A 23,283-nucleotide genomic window follows, 5' to 3' on the forward strand; every position below is an offset into this window, starting at 1 on the left:
CAGAAAATGCCACCCTACCAGGGACAACAGATCCAATGACAACCCCAAACCTGGAAGTAGAGCAGTAAAAATGTTGATACTGCTGTCAGAGCAAAGATAGGTGAATGTACCTAACTGAAAGGGAGTGTTTGTAACTAAAAAATTATGAACAGGCAAGTAACCCTGTCCATTCCGCAATGAACAACCTGCCTGCTTGCAATTTCTTTTAATGTTTCGTTCTGCTTTAAATCTACTTGAAGTCTGTAAATTCCTATTTCATAGCCAGTCTTACAGCTCAATTTACTGGGAAAAATATACATTACAAAGAAGTAATTTGGGCCATTTAGGATTGTGTAGTGTAAGTGCATTTCACTTAAATAGATAGGTGGCGATCTTTTGTGGATAAGAGGAAACTGCATGATGGGAAGGGGTTGTAATTGGAGAAAAGATTGGGGCCCCATGATAGCCAATTCCAAGATCCACAAAGGGGATTAATGTGGCTGTATAGAGAAAGTATTGTGCAGGTGAGATAATACTCTCCCTTCTGTCTATACCCACCTGATGGACGGCAAATAATACCTAACACACACACAGACCCATGCACACATTCCAAGGGCAGCTCAGTGTGACAGTACATAGCATAGACAGTAGAGAACTGGCCAGACACAAGTGATAGGAGAGATGGTTTACCTGCAGATTGGCCTAGATCCAAAGCCCCGCACAGACATCAGATGATTGTTGTTGGAAACAATCTTTCATGATCATTTCCAGTGACAGAGGAATGAATGGACACTGTACACACATCACCGTTGTGTTCGATGTAGAGGGGAGGGGGGAGAATAGGGGAGCAGCTCTTTTGTAGGAAAGCACAGCGGTTATTCCTGAATAGTTGCCAGGGTGGATGGATGAACGACGTCAGGGAGGAAATTCAGATTTTTGCCTGAGATGAGCACAACTGTTTGTCTCAGATGACAATTGTCTGATGTGTATATGTAGCTTTATCCCCCCAGTGGAAAACAATAGTAAATCGTGACTTACCTGATCCGCTGGCGTCCTCCATCGTCCTTCACGTCTTCTTCATGAGAATTCTGGGGACATTCTGGGGACATTCGGGGACATTCTGTTCAGGGCAGGGTGGGAAACTCAAATCCATTTGTATTGCATTCAAAACAAATAACTGTATTGAACATTCAATACAAAATAACTGTATTGAACATCCAATACAAAATAACTGTATTGAATGCAATACAGTGAATTTATATGTGTAAAAGCAGTACATTACATTTATTTTACAGTATAATATAATAGTATGAGTATTATTATTATTTTTTTTTTTTTAATTTTGTTTTAAACTTTATAATACTCAAACTATTATATTATACTGTAAAATAACCTTTCATGAAAAAGTACTGCTTTTAGATATATAAAACCGGACAGAAATGAACCACCCAGGAGGTTAAAGCCAACCATTGCAATCTTATAGATGAGTGGCAGCACACTGAGATGCAAAGACGTAAAAAATGAAAAAGGATTTTATGGGAAAAACATGGCAATTGTTTATCATACATATTGCACAGACCCAACTAAATGTCACTTTTCTGTATTTTACAAAAAAATGAAAAAGGATTTTATGGGAAAAACATGGCAATTGTTTATCATACATATTGCACAGACCCAACTAAATGTCACTTTTCTGTATTTTACATTGTGAGTATTTGCGTCCACTTGTAAGGTTAGGTATTGATATTCGATGAGATAGAGATGTTAAATGGGGCAGTGAGGGCTCTGTGACAATCACAGATCACAATCACCTTTGGCAACAATCAATGTGTATACTCGTTACAGTGATTTGTTGGTATTAGTACAGTGCATCATTCTGTCAAATTTCAGCAAATATCACATCATTGCATAGTACTTAAATCTATCACTTTTGATTTATACAGTAATATGTTTGGATTTTGGCAGTACCTCTTCTCTCCAGGGAACAGACAGGTTCCAGGACACTTCTTCTCGTGTCTATAAAAATAAGGAAGAAACATTATAACCTTACTAATCATCCTGCCAGAAATAAAAGTATTTTATTGTGTCCATGCTGGCAGTACAAACAACCATTGTGTAATGAACTGTAAACCATAGCGACCAATTAGAAGTTACCCTTATCAGTGCAGAGGGATTTGAAAACAATTGCTGGGTTGATAAATTTACTTTGTATAGTATAATACACTTTGTATAATACACTATAGTATAGTTTATTTATTTATTATTATTATTATTAATAAGCTTTTAACTTTTTTTTTCTAGGAAGCATCCACAGCCTAGGTAGAAAAGCCAGCATGCTGCAGAGAAGAACCTTTGCCCTCTGTGTCAATCAGAAAACTACATACTCCATTATGATTGGAAAGGTATAGTCCTGCTTTAGCAGAAGCATATTGGACCTCTGTATAAACACCACTGTTTCCACAGTGGAAGAAAAGTCCACATCTGAAGCCAGCTGGCAGGTAGAGGGCTTTTCTACTGTAGGACTTTGCACACCAACTGTTCTGCTGCAACAAGAATGTGTTTACCTTGTTTAGTCTGAAAGGTCAAAGGCACAGTCATATCTGTTCATTACTTTTCAGAATCTGCTACAAATAAATTGTGCTGCAGTGTTTGTGTCTGGATGCTAATCACCATACATGATGAATGTTTGAGGGTCATAAAGCTATAAAACAGCAAGTATATAAGGATGTAAATGTCACATAAAAAAGACTTTCAGATAAACATTATGGTAATACCTCAAAGTAAGCCCTAAGTGATAATATTATGCAGTTTGGGGTGGTGTACCACTGCCTTATTGACATATGTTGTAAGGGCGATGCCTCTTCTGCATACCAGAGAGCTTTAGTATTGTGTTCTAAATCTGGGTTTGTAACAAGTCCTATGTAATCTGTCGAAGAAAGTCCTGCAGACTCCTTTGTGCAAATACAGAAAATAGGAGTTAATTACAAAGCCAACACTGCAGGATAAAGATCTGTATTTTTAAATTTTTAAAAAGTGACAGTTATAAAAAGTCATGATGGAAAATAATTACACTGCCCTTGTGGTAAAGCTTTGTGGACTGAACCTGTAGGGAAATGGGAGTCTACTGTTCATTCATGTCAATCAATTCTCAGCTGCCCATAAACCCTAATCATCCTTGAAATATATTGGAAAGTTATATTCCCTTTTTCTTTATGAATTTGCTTTAGCGGTGGCATTGCAGTGGGGTTTTTAGGATGTTTTATGAAGTTTCTCAGGGTGGTGTGGCACTGTATTGATTCCATAGACTTTAATAGGTCCCTTTTTAAATGGTTTTGCAAGCAGTAGAAATGTATTTCCCAGTGGTTTGGAGTAGCAGGGGAGCCGGTATCCTAGGATGTATATTGCAACTACTGCAATGTGAAAAAACAACTGACAGCCATGTACAGCAAACACTAGAAAAAGCTCCAGGGAGCAGTTATTCCCATGGTTGACAAATGCCCATCTGAACATAGCCCAAGGCTGGATTCACATGTGTGGATTGTGATAACAAGTGTCAAATTAAACGTTTTCATAATTGTTGCAGCCATTAAATTTAAATGAAAGGTATATGTGTGTGCCCAACTATACTTTAATTTTGAATTACAGAACAACTACACACTTGAGCTACAAGGGGAAATTTGACTTGCTTTTGTCTGTCATTTGCAACTTCTAATTAATGTACAGGGCTGCGTAATATGTTGGGGCTATATAAATCCTGTTTTTTATTATTATTATTAATAATATTAATATTAATAATATTAATTAATTAATATATTAATTAATATAATAATATTAATAATATTAATAATAATACTATTAATAAAAAAAATTGAACAATAGCAAACAGAATGCTTTCACTGTGACTAGACATATTAATAGTTGCTGGCAGTCACCTTATTATGTTATAGATAAACAGAAGATTTTAGCAGCTCAGTGGTGTTAAAAAAACTACTCAGAGTAGCAATATGTTGTTGAACCAAGGAAAAAAATGGCTCCTCTTAGAGTAGGCCACATAGGATGATGCAGTAGATGAGTTGCAGCTTACTATGTGCAGCCTATTCCATACAAAGCTATTTGTTCCATTGGTTTACATTCAGTCCCTAAAATCTCATATATTCAGTTAAAGAGTCATTTTCAATCTTTTCAAATTTGTAGCTCCATGTTAATCTCACTTTATCCTAACTCATCTTTAAAAAAACAACAGGGAGATGATTTGCAGACTAGCAAGGAAGAACTGAGCACGGCCGGCAACACTGCTTGGGATTTGTCAGCTGACTACAGGATGTTTTTGGTAGATCAGTGGATATTTTTTCTGTACTTGCAACTTTTCCACAAATAGAAAAAAATGTTTATGTACTTCAGTTTTTTTTGTAACAGTTTATCTTTTTAGTTTCTTTTGCCCATACACTTTAAATAGGACAAGCTGTAAAAACTTTACTTTGTAACTGGGGAAGAAAAATAGGTTTTCAACCTTTACTGAAACCAATTTTGTGCTGCAGATGTAAGGATCAGTTTCTCACCTTCCGTAATAATAATCCAGTTGTGTCACAATGTTCTCAGTTCCAAGGTTCCCACTACACCCACTATTTCCTAATCTGCTCATATTCCACATGACTTGAAATATATACAAACTCCTCCCAAATCTGACATTTTAGTCACTGGTGGATTTTGACATTTTCCTATGATCTACCAGTAAGCCTTAGTTTTAGTTTTCAGGTTGTTGTTCAAGTCTCTCCTGGGTCTGCACTACGGTGACCTCCCCACAACTTCCATTCTGATTGCTAAATTGTTTTCATTTTATATTACAGAAAATGCAATGGGAAGAGTTATACCATCACTAAATTTACAAATTCAGCAATGCCCTGACACCCAATGTCAAAAAAATGCAACTCACCGAGCGCTGCTGATGGTCAGGTTTGTGGAACTCCAAGTTTGGATCCACAGCTTGGATATTATTGTGTGCCAAGGCTTTGCCCAGTTCACTCCAACTGCTGTATCCTGATTAACAGACAAGAGAAAAGGATGACAGTGACAGTATGTGGTTTAAATAACTGTATTTTGTTGCTTATTAATAAAATATAAGTGCAGGCATTAATATTAATATTATAAATTATAATAAACAGCATTTATATAGCGCCAACATATTACACAGTGCTGTATATTAAATAGGGGTCGCAAATGATAGACAGATACAGACAGTGACACAGGAGGAGGAGAGGACCCTGCTCCAAAGTTCTTATAATCTAGGCTTACAAACAGCTTTTCTTTCCAGAAGAACAGTATCATCTTTGTTCAAGCATCGTCCATCTAGTGTGCCTATATAAATACTTGTATGTTGTATTATTGGTAAATAATTTATTATACATGTTTTATGTATACATTAACAAAAATCCATAAAGGAATTAATATTGCAGACTTGCGAAAAGGTCCACTTTGCCACACCTTGTAATCCATTACCACTTTACCTCACTAAAGCTAATATCACTCCAGGTTTATGGTTGTCAATCAACTGAACAACCAACATTTTTTGGATAAAGGGGGAGCCCCACATAGGCATGGGAAGTACATGTAAGCTTTCTTTAGGTTGTGTTCCAAGTAGGAACTAGACACTGGAACCCCAAGTGCTGCAGGGTATGTGTGCTTCATGCTCCTCCTTGCTTGGTTCACATTGAATGCAGTTCCTAACAGGTATATTCTGTTCTATAGAAAGAATCACATCACACAATGAATATCAATTGCATTTGACAAGCCACAGCATGTACTGCACTGACGTGAACTTCTTTATAAAGAATAGAAATGTTGTCTTGATGGGTTAGTTCATCCAATTGTCAAATGAAAATTGTAAATAAAATCTCATTGTGCAATGATTCCAAGCTACACATTAAATAAAACTGTTAAATATAGTTATATAGCTATAAGAAATAAGGTTACTTTACTGGATAATAAAAATAACCTCTAATGAGTGTGTAACTAAAGCTGCGTACACACGGCAAATTTTTCTCGCCCGATAATCGGTATCGGCCAATTATCGGGCGAAAATCTGCCGTGTGTACAGTCGGTCGTCGTCCATCATCCGACGACCGTCCTGGCGGATCCATGGACGATGGACGACGACCGATCCTAATGAAAGGGAAGGGGAGAGCGCGCAGCAGGGTGCCGCTCCGTCGCTCTCCCCCTCCCCTCTCCATAGAGCATGAACGGTGCTGTATGTACAGCATCGTTCATGCATCGTGCAGTCTTTTGCAGGTGTTTTGCAAAAATTGCAGGTGTGTACGCAGCTTAATACTTATCAGCCAAAACATTAAATCCACTGACAGACCAAGTGAATTGAATAGATTAGCTTGTTACAATGGCACCAGTCAAAGGGTGAGATATATAAGGCAGCAAGTGAAAAGTCAGTTCTTCAAGGTTATAGGAAAAAGGTAAAAATATCTGAAGGACTTGTTAACAAGGGCAAAATTGTGATAGGCAGACTGGGTATAGCATCTCCAAAATGTTTGGTTTTGTGGGATGTATCTGGCAAGCAGTGCTTTTTACAAGCACAAATTACCATGATTTCTATTGTTGTCCATAAGAAAAAGGTGTCAGAACACACATGGAATCACAGTTTGCTGCGTAGCCAGTGTGCTTATGCTGACGCTTACCTATTGCAAAAAGTACCCACAACGGGCAGATGTCAGAAATGGACCATTAAGCAATGGAAAAAGTTGGTCTTGTTGGGAGAATGACATTTTTCGTAAGATCATGTAGATAGCTGAGTGCATGTGCATTGGTAACCTGGGTAAGAGATGGCAGCAGGTTTCTCTATGGGAAGAAGGCAGATGGCAGAAATAGTGTGACCTAAAGGATCTGCTGCTAACATTGTAATTCAGATAACACATGACACCTTCAGATGTTTTGTGGAGTCTATATCTTGAAGGGTCAGAACTGTTTTGGCAATAGAGTACACCTCTGGAAGTCGGCAAAAAAGATGCCACAGTAACCCTTCCTTGCTGCTCAGAAAAGAATAGGTCGATAATGTAAATGTGCGGTACAAAGCTCCTTTTTACCAAAGGCTGTGTGGTTCTGATCTGGGCCTTACAGCCATTTTGCCTATAAAAATGGAGCACTTACTTGTAAGAACCCTTGTTTTATTTTCTCCTTGCTTCTGTAAAATATATTTTATCAGTTTTTAAAAATTGGCCCCAAAAAACTGAACTTTACCATAAAAGCAGCAGGACAAATAGCTGGTTGGCAAGAGTCAAGTAATGCATGAGAGTAGCCAAATACTGTACTGTATCATCTCGGATCATCACAGTCAATTGATGGCGTTTGCCATGAGTTAGAGACGGAAAGGGCTAAAAGGGACAGATGGCAACTCCTAGTAGTGCACTGCAGGTGAGATCTTTCATGTAAGAATATAGAATCTCTTTTCTCTCTTTCCTTTATCTTCTGACCTGCTGTGACAGCTTACCCCGGATACCCCAATGCTAAGAGCGTAGCTGCCAACAATTAGCACCCCCCTGACTTAGATTCTTCAAACATATGTCAAGCGCAAATAGCAAATTTTATTTTTGTTTGCCTAATAACAGACACAGAAAGCACAGAAGAATACCCGTTTGTCTGCCCGAAATTCTCTCTTTTCTTAAAGTGGACCTACCATTGAATGATCATGTACGTTGCCATTGTCATGAATTCATTCTAAATGCAGATAACTACAGCAAAATTACCTTAACACCTGAGCTACATACTCATTCTAGGTCAGTGATTCAGACGGTAATAATAGCAGAGAATCAGAACATCAACAGTTGAAGCAAGATTTTTTAGAACCAGGTCAGACAGGGCAGCTTACACACAGAATTTTTATGGACTGAGTTATGCCCGTTGATATTTAATTTACTTCCTATTAATACTTTGACACACTGGGTGTCACCGATAAAGGAAGAGAAAAAAAATCCTAATCCAAATTCAAAATACAAAATATTATGGTAAAAATCTTATTATGAAGTTGAGTTTTGATGTCACCATTACAGTTGGGCATGCAATGCTCACACACTGAGAATACTAAGAGATACTATGAATTACAACCAGCATACAAGATATGAGAAATGCTTTTGTAGTATAGCATTCATATCAGAGAAGTGCTACTGTGCAGACAGGTATGATAAGCATTCAGTCTTCCTCCAAGGATATACATTCCAGAGCAAACAGACAGAAATAACATTTATTTTGCTAATTTCTGCAAACCTTGTTTAACATATTTTGAATACAGTGGATCAAGGCTCCTTGTAGTTGCCCCGAGAGTGTGTGACAAGGTGACCATGAAGGAGCACAATTGGGGTACAGTTGTACACCCATAACAGAAAGTATTCGAACATGGTTTATTTTAATTAAAAAGATTGATTAAAAAAAATGTTTAAAATGAAATTTTGGGTTATTGGATTTACAAGGAGGGTTTTTTTCTTTGATATTTGCACATATAAAATGTTGTCACCTCTGAATTTCTCGCCATAGTTTACACATGAACAGTTCTTGTATCAAGTTACTTTGGAACTTGAGCAGCAAAGTGATTTTACAGTGGTGTGTCACAGTGTTTGCCATTAGACACATCGAAGTCTCAATGTGAAAATCGCTTTTTGATGTTCCGAGGTAAATCAGGGCCTTTGAGGATATCTGATGTACAGAATCACAGAGAAAATCCGCAGTGCTCCCCGGAGACATGGTGGACTGACAATGGAGGTCTGTAAGGCAGATATACAAATACATTCTGCTAAATGAATGGGGGTATTGGGTTCCCCCGATTTCAGTATAGAGATCTCTGTCAGTAGACTCATGTAACATACATGAAAACTGAGCTCTGTGCCTATAGAATGACCTCCATGAGATAAGATGCAGATTCGGAGATAGAAGCCACTCTGTTTCACCATTAAAGTGCAAAGCCCATTATGACTCATTAATATCAAATTTGTTCACAAACGTGTATTTTAATGAGAACTCTGCTGTGATTTTAATTTTAAGTTTAAATTTTACAAAAGTTTACATGGCTTTTACACTATGGTCAGCAGACAGAGCCATTAAGGGGGCTTTAGGTAAGTCAACCTATATAGGAAGGAGGAGGTGGGCGACACAGAGCAGCCATAAGCTACGTACACCCATCAGATAATTGCCTCCTGAGACCAACAGTTACGCTTGTCTTGGGTGAAAATGTATAATGTGTACAGCAGTTTCCAATGTATTGACTATGTGGGGAAGGACTGCCATGCTTTCCTATAGAGAAGAGCAAAGTGGGGTGCCAATTACTCATCTTCCCACCACCTTCCCTATGGCACAGAAAGTTGGCCTGTAGCTAGCTAGAGCGCAGGGACACATGACAGGGTGAGGAGGGAGACAGGAGGGTAAGGGGTTAATAAAAAAAAAATGCGGGAAGAAAAGAGCGGGAAATTCAAATAAAATGCGGGAATAGGTGAATTATTGATTGATTGGAAAAGTGTTATGGGTGGGGAAAATTAAGGTATAAATAAAGAGGATGGGGGGAGTGGGGGGACAGTTCTTACCTTGAAAATCAAGCGTCCCCCGCCCTCCCTCCCCACAGGACAATTCGGTTGGGGAATATTATTGTCATGGCAGCAAGGAAGGCTTTCTTTCATAGGGTCCATGAAAGGGTTAAAGTTGTTGGGGAAGAAAATAAGGGGGGTGAGGCACGGTAGTATTTTGGGTCTCTTGGTTGAGGGTGGCCTTGCACGACACTCGGTTGTCGTGGGGGCCAGGTGGTTAGAGGTGGTCATCCGCTGATTGTCCCCGAGGCGGTGTGAGGGCGCCTGGGGGCCTGGTTAATGAGCGGAAGTAATTTAGGTTTTTGCCAATTAAAATTTAAAATTTTCATGGACCTGTTAAGAAAAATGATTTGGTATGCTGCGTGGGAAAGGATGTTTTAAAATGTTTTTTATTTGTTCGAGAAATGTTGATATATTTATAGATACATATATTTTGAAGTGGTTAAATAAAACGGGCTGCTATGACCAATTGTTATCCAACAAGATTTTGTCTAGAGTCTTTATTTGAGTATGTAAAGAGAGTTAGGGAGCAGTTGGTCTTGGGTCAGCCGTCATGGATCACTCTACTCTACCCTAGTCACGGTGCTGTGTGTGCAAAGCTTGGATGTTCATCTGTCACTGGAAATGACCATAAAAGGTTGTTTTCAGCAACAGAAATGTTTCTTTGAGATATGCACAGGGCTATAGCATCAGTGAGCTGGGAAATGTTTAGGAAAAGCATGGGGATAGTTCATAAACTGCATATAAAGAGGTTAGAGTCAGACTCTTTGCTGTTGTTTTTTTCTTGTTCTTAATACTAGAGGCTTTTTTGTTTAACTTCATTTTGTGGATGATTAGAAGTCTGCAGCCACTTTTATCTTGCTGTACTATACACAGCAAACTTTAGTTTTTTTGCTGCAAGATTTTCCTCAAAAAACATTGTCCTTTAGTTTCAGTGGTGCAGTATTATGGGGGTTTCATTGTTTTTAGAGTATAATGTTTTTTTTTTTCTTGTTGGAAGGCTTTTCGTTGCAAAAGGGTTTACACCAAAGGGGATTTCAGGTGGTAGTTGTGGTATATGTTGATTGAACATTTTTTGAGACTCAAAGGGGAGTAATCACTAGTCATAGACCTATTCCTAAAGCTACTTTCTGTTCAAAGCATTCTGCTATTTAATGTACAGCAGCCTATTTAATGTGTGCTGTGTAATATGTTGGCGCTATATAAATCCTGTTTATTATTAATAATAATAATAATAATAATAATAATAATAATCATCTTCATCTGAAAGAGAAAAAAGTTAAGTACAAGAATCACCTAACAATATATCATCCACATTTACTGCATTCCCTATCCCCATATATAATATAATTTAGGCATATTTGAATTATGCCTATTATATCTAACTGCCCTGCTGATGGTCAGTTTTGTATTGCTGTATCATCTGTGGACACTTCATTCTTAATGAGAATTATCGGTTGGTCAAAGCAGGCATATTAATGATTGATAAAAAAGTGTGCCCTTGCTAAAGCTACCTGAAAAAAAATGTTTCCAACTGAAATTAATTAGATTGGGGTACTTATGATGAATGTAAGCCAAGCTAAATGTATAAGAAAACTAAATTTCAATTCAAGATGAAAACCTCACAGACTAGGGATTTACCTTAAAAATTCGGGTTTGACAAATTTTGAACAAAATTTGAAAAACAACTGCTGAATTGAACCTGGCCAAATTTTACCAATGCCTACTTAGCTCCTGTGCAAGAAGTCACTAGGACAACTGGAGAGGGTAAATCTTTTCCTCCAGGGACACAAACAGCATTAAAAAGTGGTGCTTCTAATCCTTTCTGCACACAACGATTTTGCTATATATGTAGGAAAATTTTACTCCTTAGCTTACCGTTGTGGCGTCATTTATTTGTTTTTGTTGCAGTTTTTATTCTATGTGTTTACTAAGTTAGGTGTATCAGGGAAGGCTGGGACATACAACACAAAGCCAGGTAACTGACTTCCAAGGCTGGGCACTGGTGCCAGTATAAACTCAAAAACTATACTCTACACTAAACGCAAAAGAGATCACAGCCGTTCTGTAAATAGAACTCAATCAATCACTTTCCAGGCGGCAAACTCTAAAGCTTATATGGCTTGTGCCTTTGAAATTGTCTACAGCAGGCAAAGGTACATGGCAACCCCAGAAAAATTAACTACAGGTCTCGCAATGCCATGTCAATTGCAATCCCTTCACTTTCTAAGATCTCTCTGTCTTACCCCACCATTATCTGTGCTTTAGGTCTAATGTACGGAAAAGTATCAGAAAGTAAAGTATATACAAGTAAGTATATGTACTATATATAGTGGATATGCATGCAATCAATATAATCTCAAATAACCTTTATCATGTTGATCATATTTCAAAAGTTATTTTCAAAAATGTGAAATGTGCAGCTTTTACTAAAATATTATCTGGTACCTTCTTCAGGTACTTCCTGGTGCAGGATGACTCTATTTGTTTCCAAACTGTGCTCTTGCATTGTCACCCTTTCACATGGGCTACACGCTACCAGTACTTTTTTCAACAATATATTACTGTCGCCACCATCAAGAAACCTACCCTGAGAAAATGAAATGCAGCAACCACTGGAGTGGAAATTACAGCAATGAAGCTAAAAGAGATCATCATGTTACAAAGGATGAAAAAATGTGAAAACAATGATTTCAATTAAAAAATGGCAAGTTCATGGCGCAAAATAAATGTCTTCCAATTAGGATTTACATCTAAGTTAGCTGTTTAGGGAAGAAGCATCGGGAACAGCTGTCAGCTCCAACAAAAGAACTACAATTCTCCAGCTTTAATTAGGACATATTTTCCTTTAAACCAGGCCGTCTTCAAGGTGCAGCCTTCTTGATTCCTCTACTCCTTCCCTTGTACATAGCCAATTACCTGTGATTCACTGGATTTTATACTACAAAAAACATGCAAATATATTGCAGCATTGTTTATTACAGGTGCTTAGTCAGAATTATCACTTACACACCCTGCACTTGGGCTCGGTGTCACAGCCATAATTTAGTGAGTGCTAGTATGGTGACTTTGAAGTGTTAAAAGACACAAGGCCCGGAGGGACCAATTACTGGGAGCAGCTGTACATAGCCTGGAAAAAGTCCTGAATAGATAATATAATTGCAGTTGAGCCCACAGGCTCAGGTTTGGGTAAGACATACTGGCTGATTACCTATAGTCCCCACCTTCTCCAGGGCCCTAATTGACATTTGGCGGCCAAACTTCATATTTGCCTAAGACCCCATTTTGTCTAAAACAATCTCTGAGAGCCCAAAATGAGATGCCCAGGAAAACGTCAGCTTGTGTATAAAGCATAAAAACACCAAGCTGTATTGATTGACTATGATAATTTATATTAGTCACATTGAATGGGTTGATCAAATATGTTAAAATGTGCCCTATTTTTAAAACTATTCCCATCCTTATGGATTCTGGGTAGACTTTTCAGAATTTGGATTGTGTCTGAGAATTTGTGCCCATTTGTGAAGTTAGGGTACTACTGATGATTAACAATACCTGGTTCCTCATTGCTGTTCAAATTCATCCCAAAGGTATTCAAACGGTTGAGCTCTGATCACTCAAGTTCCTCCATGCCACATCATAATAGAGCTGACTTTGTATACAGGGGTGCAGTAATGTTGGAACAGAAGGGGCCATCCCCGAGCACAACTGTCTAAAATGTCGTTGTATGCTGTAGCACTAACAGTATCCTCCACTTAAAGCATCTGAACTTTCTTTTCTTTTTTGGCAGGGGGTGACATAATTTTGGCCATAAATTATACAGTATGTAACTTGCATAATACTATGTAAAGTGTTGGGTTGTTTTCCCAAGAATATCTAGCTATGGCAATGTCATATATACAGTGGAAACATTTTAAGGACAATGTGAACAACAGAAGTACATATTGTAGCCCATTGTTTTTTGTTATGGAGTCTGGAAAAATCAAATTAAAAAATAAATGCTTTGCACAATGATGTGTTTGCTTTTTCTGAAATATTGCAGCACATTCTATAGATTTGAGGTTAATGTTTTAGAATTTGGTGTCTTTAGGGATTTCCTGTGCTAACGCGTTTTCCATTTTTTAAAATGTCCTACAACGTGTGTAAAAAAAAAAAAAAAGTGTAACATATTACGGAAAACAACACCCAGACAATTTAAAGATTAACTCTGTGCTTACACTTAAAATAAAAAAAAAAAGGCATAGTAAATATGATGGCAAAGTTTAGGTTGATGTATACTTGGTTTACCATTTACATCTTTTATATAGCCTGGTAATTAAATGCACTTTTGATCAATTTTCCATATGATGGAGTCATATAAAATGATTTCAGATTTCCCTGCAGTTTCTGATGTTTCCATGTTCTCTATTGTGCATAAGTAACTATTCCAATCAGATAAGGATACCGCCAACTTAAAAAGTCTGGGAAATGAAGAAATGGTCCTGTAGGTAATACTTTTTATATTTTCAGTATAAGTTTTTGTTGGTCTACCCTCTTTTTCTAGGTCCAGGCAAGTTGGTATGAAGGGGGGAGGGGAACTCCCTTAATTTTTAATATACCTGTGTATTATAGGTAACAAAGCAGGTGCTGCAGCAAGAGTGAGACTACATCTTTCCAACACGCACTGAGGAGCCATCAAACAAGAGCTGAGGTTGGTCCCTGTGCAATGACAGCTCCTGCAGGAACAGGCTGCTATATTTAGCCCCCGATCCAAAGATCTGCGTTTCCTGGATGTGTCTAATAAGGGTTTATTTTACCTAAAAATAATATTTTGTCAAAAAAGTAGCTAATTGTGCTGGGTCAGACCTTGACTATTATTAGACCTTGCTATTAATACTCTGATAATCATTGGAGTAATATATTAACGGCTCTCTTTCTCTTCTATACCTCTATTTTCCTGAATACAAAATGATATTAAATATCCATCAGAAAAAGTGTGAACCCAATTATAATGGGCACAGCAGTACGAGGATGTTGGGAACAAAAGGTATGTGGAGCCAAGAACTTGGTGCACAGCTCTCACCTAGAGCGTCTTTGAGAGGTTGTCAACTGGTTTAACTTTCCCACATGCTGATTGACAACCTTCTTGAATCTAAAACTACTACTTGTGCAGGAATGTTGGGAACCCCTCATAATGGGCACAGCTGATGTGCAAATCGTGTACACTTACCACAACTCCTCATACTGGACACAGTAGGGAGGTAGACTGTTGATTTAAACTCTTAAACAAGTACCAAACACTATAATAATAGGTTTGGGCTGACTGACCCTTTAAATGCCAAATCTTTAAGTCTGAATAGATGTTATTTTATGACTCCTATGGTGTCAGTGTTTAATAACTGTAATGCTTTTTGCTGGTGGACCTGTGCAGACCTGTTCAGTGAATGCAGAAAACTCTGGGCAACTGGCTTCTGGCATTTTTCAGGGAATTTGAACTTAAGCACCTGATTAATATAATTTTGAGTCAGTTGTAATTCATGCTTTAAAATTTTAGTTTCATTGTAAATGAGTTTATCAGAGTTGAATATTGTATTTTTTCCTACCCATTGTTACATGGTTGGCCTATGCTCATGAATGGTATACAGGCTTTCTATAGTGGACCCATAAAAAGTACATTGCTTTCTTTCTGCTTTCTAATTTAAAAATAAACAGAACAAAAAATGAAAAATCTCTTTATATCTCTGTAAAAACCTCCTTATAAATGTAAATGAAATAATGACAAAAGCATCAGATGAATTTTGCCATTAGAGCACTGTGGGGCTGGCGATGCTGGTTTCCCTTATTTTGGAATAAGTATGCAGGTCAAGATAGTCAGAGGTCTTGTCTATAATGGAAACTAATGTGACAAGGCCCCTTTAGAAATTTTTTTACTTCCTGCTCTGCTGACAACGCTTTCACCCCACAGGTGGTGAAGAAAAACCCAGCTGTAACACCAACAGCAATACTTCCTAAAAGAGGTTCTAACCTTTTTCTATTCTACTAAGCAAAAGTATATTGCTGTTTCCCTGTTTTAGCTTTTCCCCTACTTCTTATCATGTATGATAATGTCACCAGGGTAAATCTCTCTAATGGAGACTCAGATAACAGTAAAAACATGGCATGGGTTTTAATTGTTCTCCACTTTATCCAAAACAAAAAAAAAACATTTTAGTGTTTATACCCTTTGCTGAAATACAATAGAATATTGTTATTGCTGATGCAGATTTTTAGCATGTTTTATCAGGAAGCTCTGATTGGATCAGATCAGATCAATTGGATCAGATGTTTTTTTAGTAAACTCTGATTGGATCAGATCAATTTCAATGCCATATGAAGATCAATTATTGATCAAGGGGAGTCAAGGCAGATGTAAATATTTCCTGGTTATTTTTGATATGCAAATAAAAATAGATTTACTCATAAATATTTCCTGGATTACATGCAAAAGCACTATGCTAAACACATTATTTTTTCTTACTGTTTTGTATTATGTCTAGCCCCTTTTTGTGCATGTCCTAACAGCAACAATAGTAGGCCATGCCTACACAATAGGCCTGATTTATGAAAGCTCTCCCAGGCTGGAGAAGATACACTTTCATCAGTATATCTGGGTGATCGGACAAACCTGGAATGGATCTGGTCCAGGATTGAAAACATTTGCTAGCAAATTCGTTTTATGAAAAAGTTTGCTGGATCACCCAGGTTCACTGATGAAAGTGTATCTTCTCCAGCCTTGGAGAGCCTTTATAAATCAGGCCCAATGTGTGCAGACATGGCCAACTGTAGTGTCCTTTCAGAGGTGCATGTGAAGCAGTGACAACCTGTAAAAGAAAAGTACCTAAACAAGGACCTTCATGGCAGGACCACCCGGTAATTTTTTAATAAAAAGGATTGAAAAAAAAAATCCTAAAATTACATTAATGCTTTACAGCTCATGAAAGATTTTAGTGATTTGGTTTAGAACACCTTGGGTAAAAAAAAAGCTATACAAATAATTGTAACCTGATAAAAAGCCACATTCACCCCGTGAAATAAACTGCCAACTTACTGCGGTTGACCGGATTCCCATCCGGGTAGTTAGCCAGCTGCAGGTAAATCGTCCACAGTCCCAGGAGGAGGATTGAAAACAGCAAGAGCAGCCAAAAATGTTTCTGCAGCATCCTTACTGGCAGCGGGCGAGCCCACATATTGGCCGCCCGCTTCCCATGCCCCCGTCTGTGCAGCATTGCGTTGGCAGGTCGCTCTTCTGGCCCACCGCTGACTCAGACTGGAGGTCATCACTTGTGTCCCACCATGACCAGCGTGGATTTCAAAGCAGCCTCTCCATAATCTCTGCAACAGGTGATATTGCGGTGAAAGTGGCCGAGTCGGTGGAGTCTGGTGTCGTGTTACGTTGCAGGAAAGGCGGAGGGCGCTCGGTAAAACGAGTTTCAGCTTTCAGGATGGTTCGCTGGAAGGTTATGAAATGCTGGCTAATTCCAAAAGCAAGTTTATGCTGAATAGTAAAAGAGACCGACAGCTTTGAGCTCTAAGGAATTGGCTGTTTCTTCCTAGTATCACCTGTACACCTCACCTGTGCAACTCAGCCCCCGTTCACAGAAACTGTACCCTGCACTCTCTTCTCATTGCCACTCGTCTGTCTTTCTCCCTCCTATTTCTATCGTCTTCTTGCCTTTTCAGCCCCCTGGGGATCAGCACCTCACTCCAAGGGAGGGGTGACTCTCTAACAGTAGTAGCCCCTCCCTGACTGTTTCCGTCAGTCTCCAGCCTAATGACACTGCTGTAACAGGCTTTGGAAGTCATTCATACCTGACAACGGCTGACAGATAAGATACCTGGTGGGGAGGTGAAACAAAGGCTGGCTGAGAGTACAAATATTTAGTCACCTTGCCGTTGACCACTCGGGTCTGCCACCTGGCACAACTTGTCAAAATGTTTTAGGCTGGCCTTTTAAATGCTTTATTAACAAATAAAGTGGTCAAACATGAGACAAATTTTGTGCAATTTCAACTGCTTTTTATCCACCAAATACAATTGTTATTGTTAAACTTAAGAAATCTACCATCCAAACATTCAATTGATTAGTAGATGGTAGATTGTGAAGAGAAAAATTATAATTCTATTGGTTAGTTCAATAAAGTATGTAAACCGTGTTTGAACTGAAATGGTAATAAAACAAAAAAAAAATATAGCAATCTGATTTTCTGCCACTTTTTTGTCATGCTAATTTTAATCCTATGCACCAACAGTCATTTATAGCTTCTTCTTTATGTCTTTGATATTTCGACAAAAAATTTAATTGAAAGTTCAAATATTTTATCGAATTGTCATGAATATGGCAAGCTTTAGGAATGGGCCAAACTGAGACTTTTTAGATAGATAGAATTTTACTGACATTTTACTATTTTTGAAAAATGCATTGGAGATTGGGGGGTGGGGGGGGGGGGGGGGGGGGATAAACTTTAAGATGTGAAGTGGTGGGTGGTGTTTGCAATAAATCTCAAATAACTTCCAAGAGGTTACAGAAGTTAAACCATCCTGAACCGGTTCTTGTGCTAAAGTCTGGATTCTCGATAATTTATATATTTTTCAAAAAAGGAAACAGTGAACACAAATAATGATAAAATAAATTACAAATTTGTCCCAGATTTTTGTGCATTGAGCTGAGATGGGTTAAGGCAGCTCATTCATTTTTAATATTTTCTCAACACACAAAAAAACACACCTATATTATTTTTGACAGACAACCACAAGGCAGGAAGTATTCACATCCATGCAAACTGGTGCAAATGAAAACATGTTACTGGATACAAATGATGAGATGGTATTTAAAACAAAATGCAGGACACATTACTCCCTAACAAATCCAGCCCAAAAAGTGTTCTTTTATACTTTTTCTTTTTTACATTTTGGATTGAGAGACAGATAACAATAAAAGGGTCCTGAACCTTCCCATGGGAATTCCCATCCTGACACAAGGGTAAACTTTTGATACTTTTGTGGTATCTTAGACTTTTGAAGTCAGAATGATTAGTTTTGTTGGTTTAGCATTTTTTACATTTTTAATCACCCAGTTAGGGTTGACATCTATTTCTAACATTTTTAATTTTAAAAAAACTTAAATTGGATAAAATAAAATTTAAACATAAATGTAATAATAAATCCAGCCAACATAGCTCATGAAAATAACATCATCAGCTTTGTCTGCAATATTTACCTTCAATCTAGAGTTTTCAGTGGTATTTTTTTCTGCCACTAGATGTTTCTGTTTGATTGCATCATTCAATCCCCTTGCATCAAACACAATTCAGATAGGACTGTGGAAGGAGTAGTAGTACAGCCACAACCTAATCTTTCCATCGTTGCTTTCTTCTTCAGCCAGCATGCTTCCTATCAGCACAGGAACTGGTTGTCTCTGCATGGCTACTTTCACAAAGAGATCCCTCCATGACACTGGTTGAAAATCTGTGGCTTAGAATGACAAAGATCCATCTTGGATTAGCTGTGTACATAATGGCATTTCTAGTTTCACAGATTACCTGGTATTTTTGTTTGACTTAAGTACATCGTAACAACAGTGGCTCCAATTCTGCCAACAATTCTACCTGCCAATGGGTACTTTTAAAGATAGCATTGGTCGCAATGCAAAGAAAACTCTTGGAGCTGGTTGTCAGAACCTGAAGTTCTAGCATAGATAGTAAAGTGCAGTGTTGGTATATGAAACACTGGGCTGATCAAACAACAGACAATCCCGAGGTTCATCTCTGCTGTGTGATGGTTCCCTGGTGACATCTAACATAAGGAACAAAGATGGTAAAGGTCAGGGAGACAGTAAGGTGGTGAGCGGGTGAAAGCCAAATGTGCACACACATAAGATGCCAGTTTTTGATGAATGAGTAGAGAAAAAAATTCAGGAAGCAACATATTTTGCTCCTATCCTATTCTCCTGTATTTTTCTTTTAATTTTTGGAATAAAGATTTTTAATAAACAGACACACGGTATGACTACAAAAATAACATTCACAAAATTGAGATTAGATTGAACCAACAGAAATACAATGGGGAGAATAAAATCCGTTGGGCCATAAAACTGGAAAGACTAATAACAATATAAAGATTGTGTAATAGTAGTTAACCACTCCAATGCCGCAACCTTAGAAGGCTTTACCGAATCTGAAACAATACAGAAGAGTCTTGGGTAATATTTGTTTAACTTTATAGAAGAGAACTGCAGGGCAATGTTAATGAGAATAGGATAAAGAGTAGAGGAAATGTATGAAAAAGTGAAAAAAAAAGGGGGGGGGGGAGCCCATGTTGGTCCCCCAGTTAGTAGAGAGCTACGGTTCAAGTCTCCGTTTCTCTAGCAATTGTGTTTATATACTTATCTGTGTACGAGAACTCCATCCAGCGAAACTGTTGCTGACCAAATGCCTCTCCCATGCCACGTAGGTCAGAGTTGAGGTCTTACATGGAATAAAGATCCTGAATTTTGGCAAACCATTGAGCCACTGTGGGTGCCCTTGACTGACGCCAGAATGCCAGGATACACGATTTGGCAGCATCCAATAAATGAATGAATTTAGATGAGTGGTATTGCTTCCTGTTAAAGTTGAGGAGGAAGAATCCAGGCTCAACTGAAGAATCGGGCTATTGAACGAACCTGTCTTCAGAATGGTGCAATCTTTGGGCACTCCCAAAAAATGTGAAGTAGTGTCCCACAGTTAGTCTCGCATCTTTCGGAGGCTTCTCAAATTGAGTCTAGAAAGTTGGGGGTGCGGTACCATGGTATGTGGAGTTTGTAATTTGTCTCGGCATAACTGCAACTTATAGAAGAGGAGTGCGTAAAGTAGAACAGATCCAAGATTTGGTCCTGAGTGAGATGTGTACCAAGGTCACGCTTCCATTGTCTAATATAGTATGGGACAATCATGGATGAATGGAATAAGTCAACGCAGATAAGAGATATGACCTGTTTCGCTGGACCTGTTCCTAAGCAGTGTTGTTCAAAGGTGGTCAAGAAATGCCTGAATGACAGTGGTGGTGGAAATCTGTGTAAAAAGTGGTGTAACTAGCGTATCTTCCAGAACCCAAAAGGATTGAGAAAAATCCGGCACAGGTCACTCCGGTTGCCACTAATGCCTGGAAGCCTTATTCTCCCGTTTAAAATTTACCTTTTCAATAGATTGATTTTTCTGTCCCTCAAAGGGGCTTACAATTTAATGTCCCTACCAAAGTCTTTATTACAGTTTGAGGTCGATTTTGGGGGAGGCCAATTAATCTAACTGCATGTTTTTTTGGAATGTGGGAGGAAACAGTAGTACCCGGAGGAAACCCACGCAAACACGGGGAGAACCTGCAAACTCCATGCAGTGTCCTGGCTGAGATTCGAACCTGGAACCTAGTGCTGCAAAGGCCAGAGTGCTAACCTCTGAGCACCATTGAAATGACAACTGTCAGAAACCTTTGTAACAGAGAACCAATGAGCACGACTGGGACAGACTGGGACAGAGAGTTGTCATCCTAGAACAGAAAGTACTCGAAATTTTTTTTTTTTTTGTCTGGGATTATTTTATTCAAGCTGTAGTTTTCAAAATACTAAAAATTACTTTTGAAATGATACAAGAATTTATTGACTTACATTTAATTTAATATTGGTTATTTTATTAAGCAGTGAATTTGATATTCTCCTTGGTGGAGAATCAATTACTACTATTGACTCTCCATAGTTGGAAGCCTGGGTGGCAGACTGGAAACACCGGAGAACAATTGGGAGACAGGGACAATAGTGTTGTCACCCTATAACAGAATGTACCAACAAGGGCTTTTTTTGCAAGATCATGAGGGATTACCGTATTTTAATGAAAGCTACAGAATAATTAAACTGAAAGTAACTTTTAAATATCAATGCAATGTTAAAGTTAAAATAATCAGGAATGATCGTTGACCGTTCGTTTTCAAACGATAACTATTGCACGGGAGTACCTAGCATAAGGCTTTTCTTTCTACACCTTGCAAATCTGGTTGGAGATCTGGCTTAACCCTCACTCTTACACCATCCCCCCATCCATTCTGTGTGTGCCATATTGCACAGTTTTTCCAGGAGGTGTGACAGTTTTCTATGTACACAGAGCTAAGGAAAACTGGTTTGAGATGTTGAACACCTGCAATCTTATTGATCTGCCTCTGTCCCATGAGGCACCTTGCCGACACACCCAGAGCACATGTGCAGCTTCATAAACAGTTATTATTCTGTTGTGTGCAGCCAAGATATGAGATTGTAAAAAATAAACACTAGCCCAGATCAGCAGCACATAACTATTATCAGCGTGATTTTATTTGCTTATTCAAATTGTCATTATTACAATTTGGTCAGATGCAATGTTTAATATGTTTGTAAGGTGGAGCTGCAGACGTAGTAGGAAACAGCCCAGTGATTATAGTGAAATCAATTTTATTTATTTTGGGCAGGTGTGTATGTGTGTGTGTATTTTATTTAGATCTTTTTAAAAGGTATTTGTGTATTTATTATATAGCATTAGTCTACAAATACATGCCCAATAATTAGCGATGGAAAGGATCCTTCAATGAGCGCTGTGTAGCCTTATTTGTACTTTTTTTTCCCACTTGTTTTCTGTTCTTAAAAAAAATAAAATAAAAAAACGGCATAAAAATGGAGCCTATGGGAGCCATGGAGGTACACAAGGTGAAAAAAAGTTAAAGGAACTACCATATCTAAACTTTCAATTTAAATCATCTAAATACATTCAAGCTATATAAAAGCAAAGGGTGTGCAAAAATCCTATAGGGTGTAACTATCACCTCTGCACTCAAAGGTGTCCTAAGACTGCTAATTGGGGCTGAATCATCCAGCAAGCTTGCAGTGTAATCTCAAATGCTGCTAATAACACTCCAGCCTTCTGTGAAGCCACATCCCTACCAGGGGTGTAGTCATAAAAAAAAACATTGGGGGACAGTAATAGTGAAGGCTATCCATGGGGAGCGTGCATTCTTCCTATGTAAACGCCTGCGTGCCCATTCCCGAAAAAAGTGGAGGCACATCGTGCCCACCCCACTAGACCCCTGATCTAAGGAGTGTGGCCTTTCTGTCCCTGCCTCTTCTGAACCACGATTAGCCATTAGTTCAACTGCAAAAAGGCTTTACTGTTTTCTAATCAGACAGTGACTTTGTGGCAACAGCAATAGGTGGGATTACAGTGCAGCCATTAAGCAAATACTAGTTAGGGTCTATTTTTTTTTCCTGGTGTGACCAGTTTAACTCCTGGAAGCATGAGTAGAAAAGTCTCTCCCCTTACAGCATGCTGGTGATAAATACCCTTGCTCTTGATTTGGAAACATTCAAAGCTCTCCACTCCATAGAGCACTGAGGATCACAGATCCTTGCTATGCCAGATCTGACATAGCAAGGGGTGTGGTGAATCTCTGCAGAGAGGCCATTGCTTTCACATAAAGATCATGGGTCATTTGCTGTAACATGCTGGCAGGGGACTTACGAAAGGATGTGGCTGCTTGCTAAAAAAAAATGTATTGTGAGACTTTGCACACATTTTGCTTCGATGCACTTGAATGATTTCTTAGAATTGGAACTAAAAATTAAGTTGGTCTTTACTTTTCTTGGATTTAGATTTTCTTTACAGATGACTGCACTCTAGATCAGATTCCATTGTCTAAAATCAAGTCATATGAAGAAAACAAT

General features: G+C 38.3%; 1 protein-coding gene across 1 annotated transcript in view; it reads right to left on the reverse strand.

Annotated features, from left to right (window-relative positions):
• The window catches only part of B4GALNT3 (beta-1,4-N-acetyl-galactosaminyltransferase 3), a gene marked incomplete in the record, with an annotated part of 35,616 nt that extends 18,265 nt beyond the window's left edge, over positions 1-17,351 (reverse strand). The window contains 3 exon segments of the mRNA XM_072400076.1: positions 1,948-1,995; positions 4,913-5,016; positions 16,618-17,351. Of these exon segments, the coding sequence (XP_072256177.1) occupies positions 1,948-1,995; positions 4,913-5,016; positions 16,618-16,795 (330 nt within the window).
• Positions 17,352-23,283: the final 5,932 nt, after the last annotated feature.

Source organism: Pyxicephalus adspersus, chromosome 2 (assembly GCF_032062135.1).
Source record: "Pyxicephalus adspersus chromosome 2, UCB_Pads_2.0, whole genome shotgun sequence".
In the NCBI taxonomy this organism is placed as follows: Eukaryota; Metazoa; Chordata; class Amphibia; order Anura; family Pyxicephalidae; genus Pyxicephalus; species Pyxicephalus adspersus.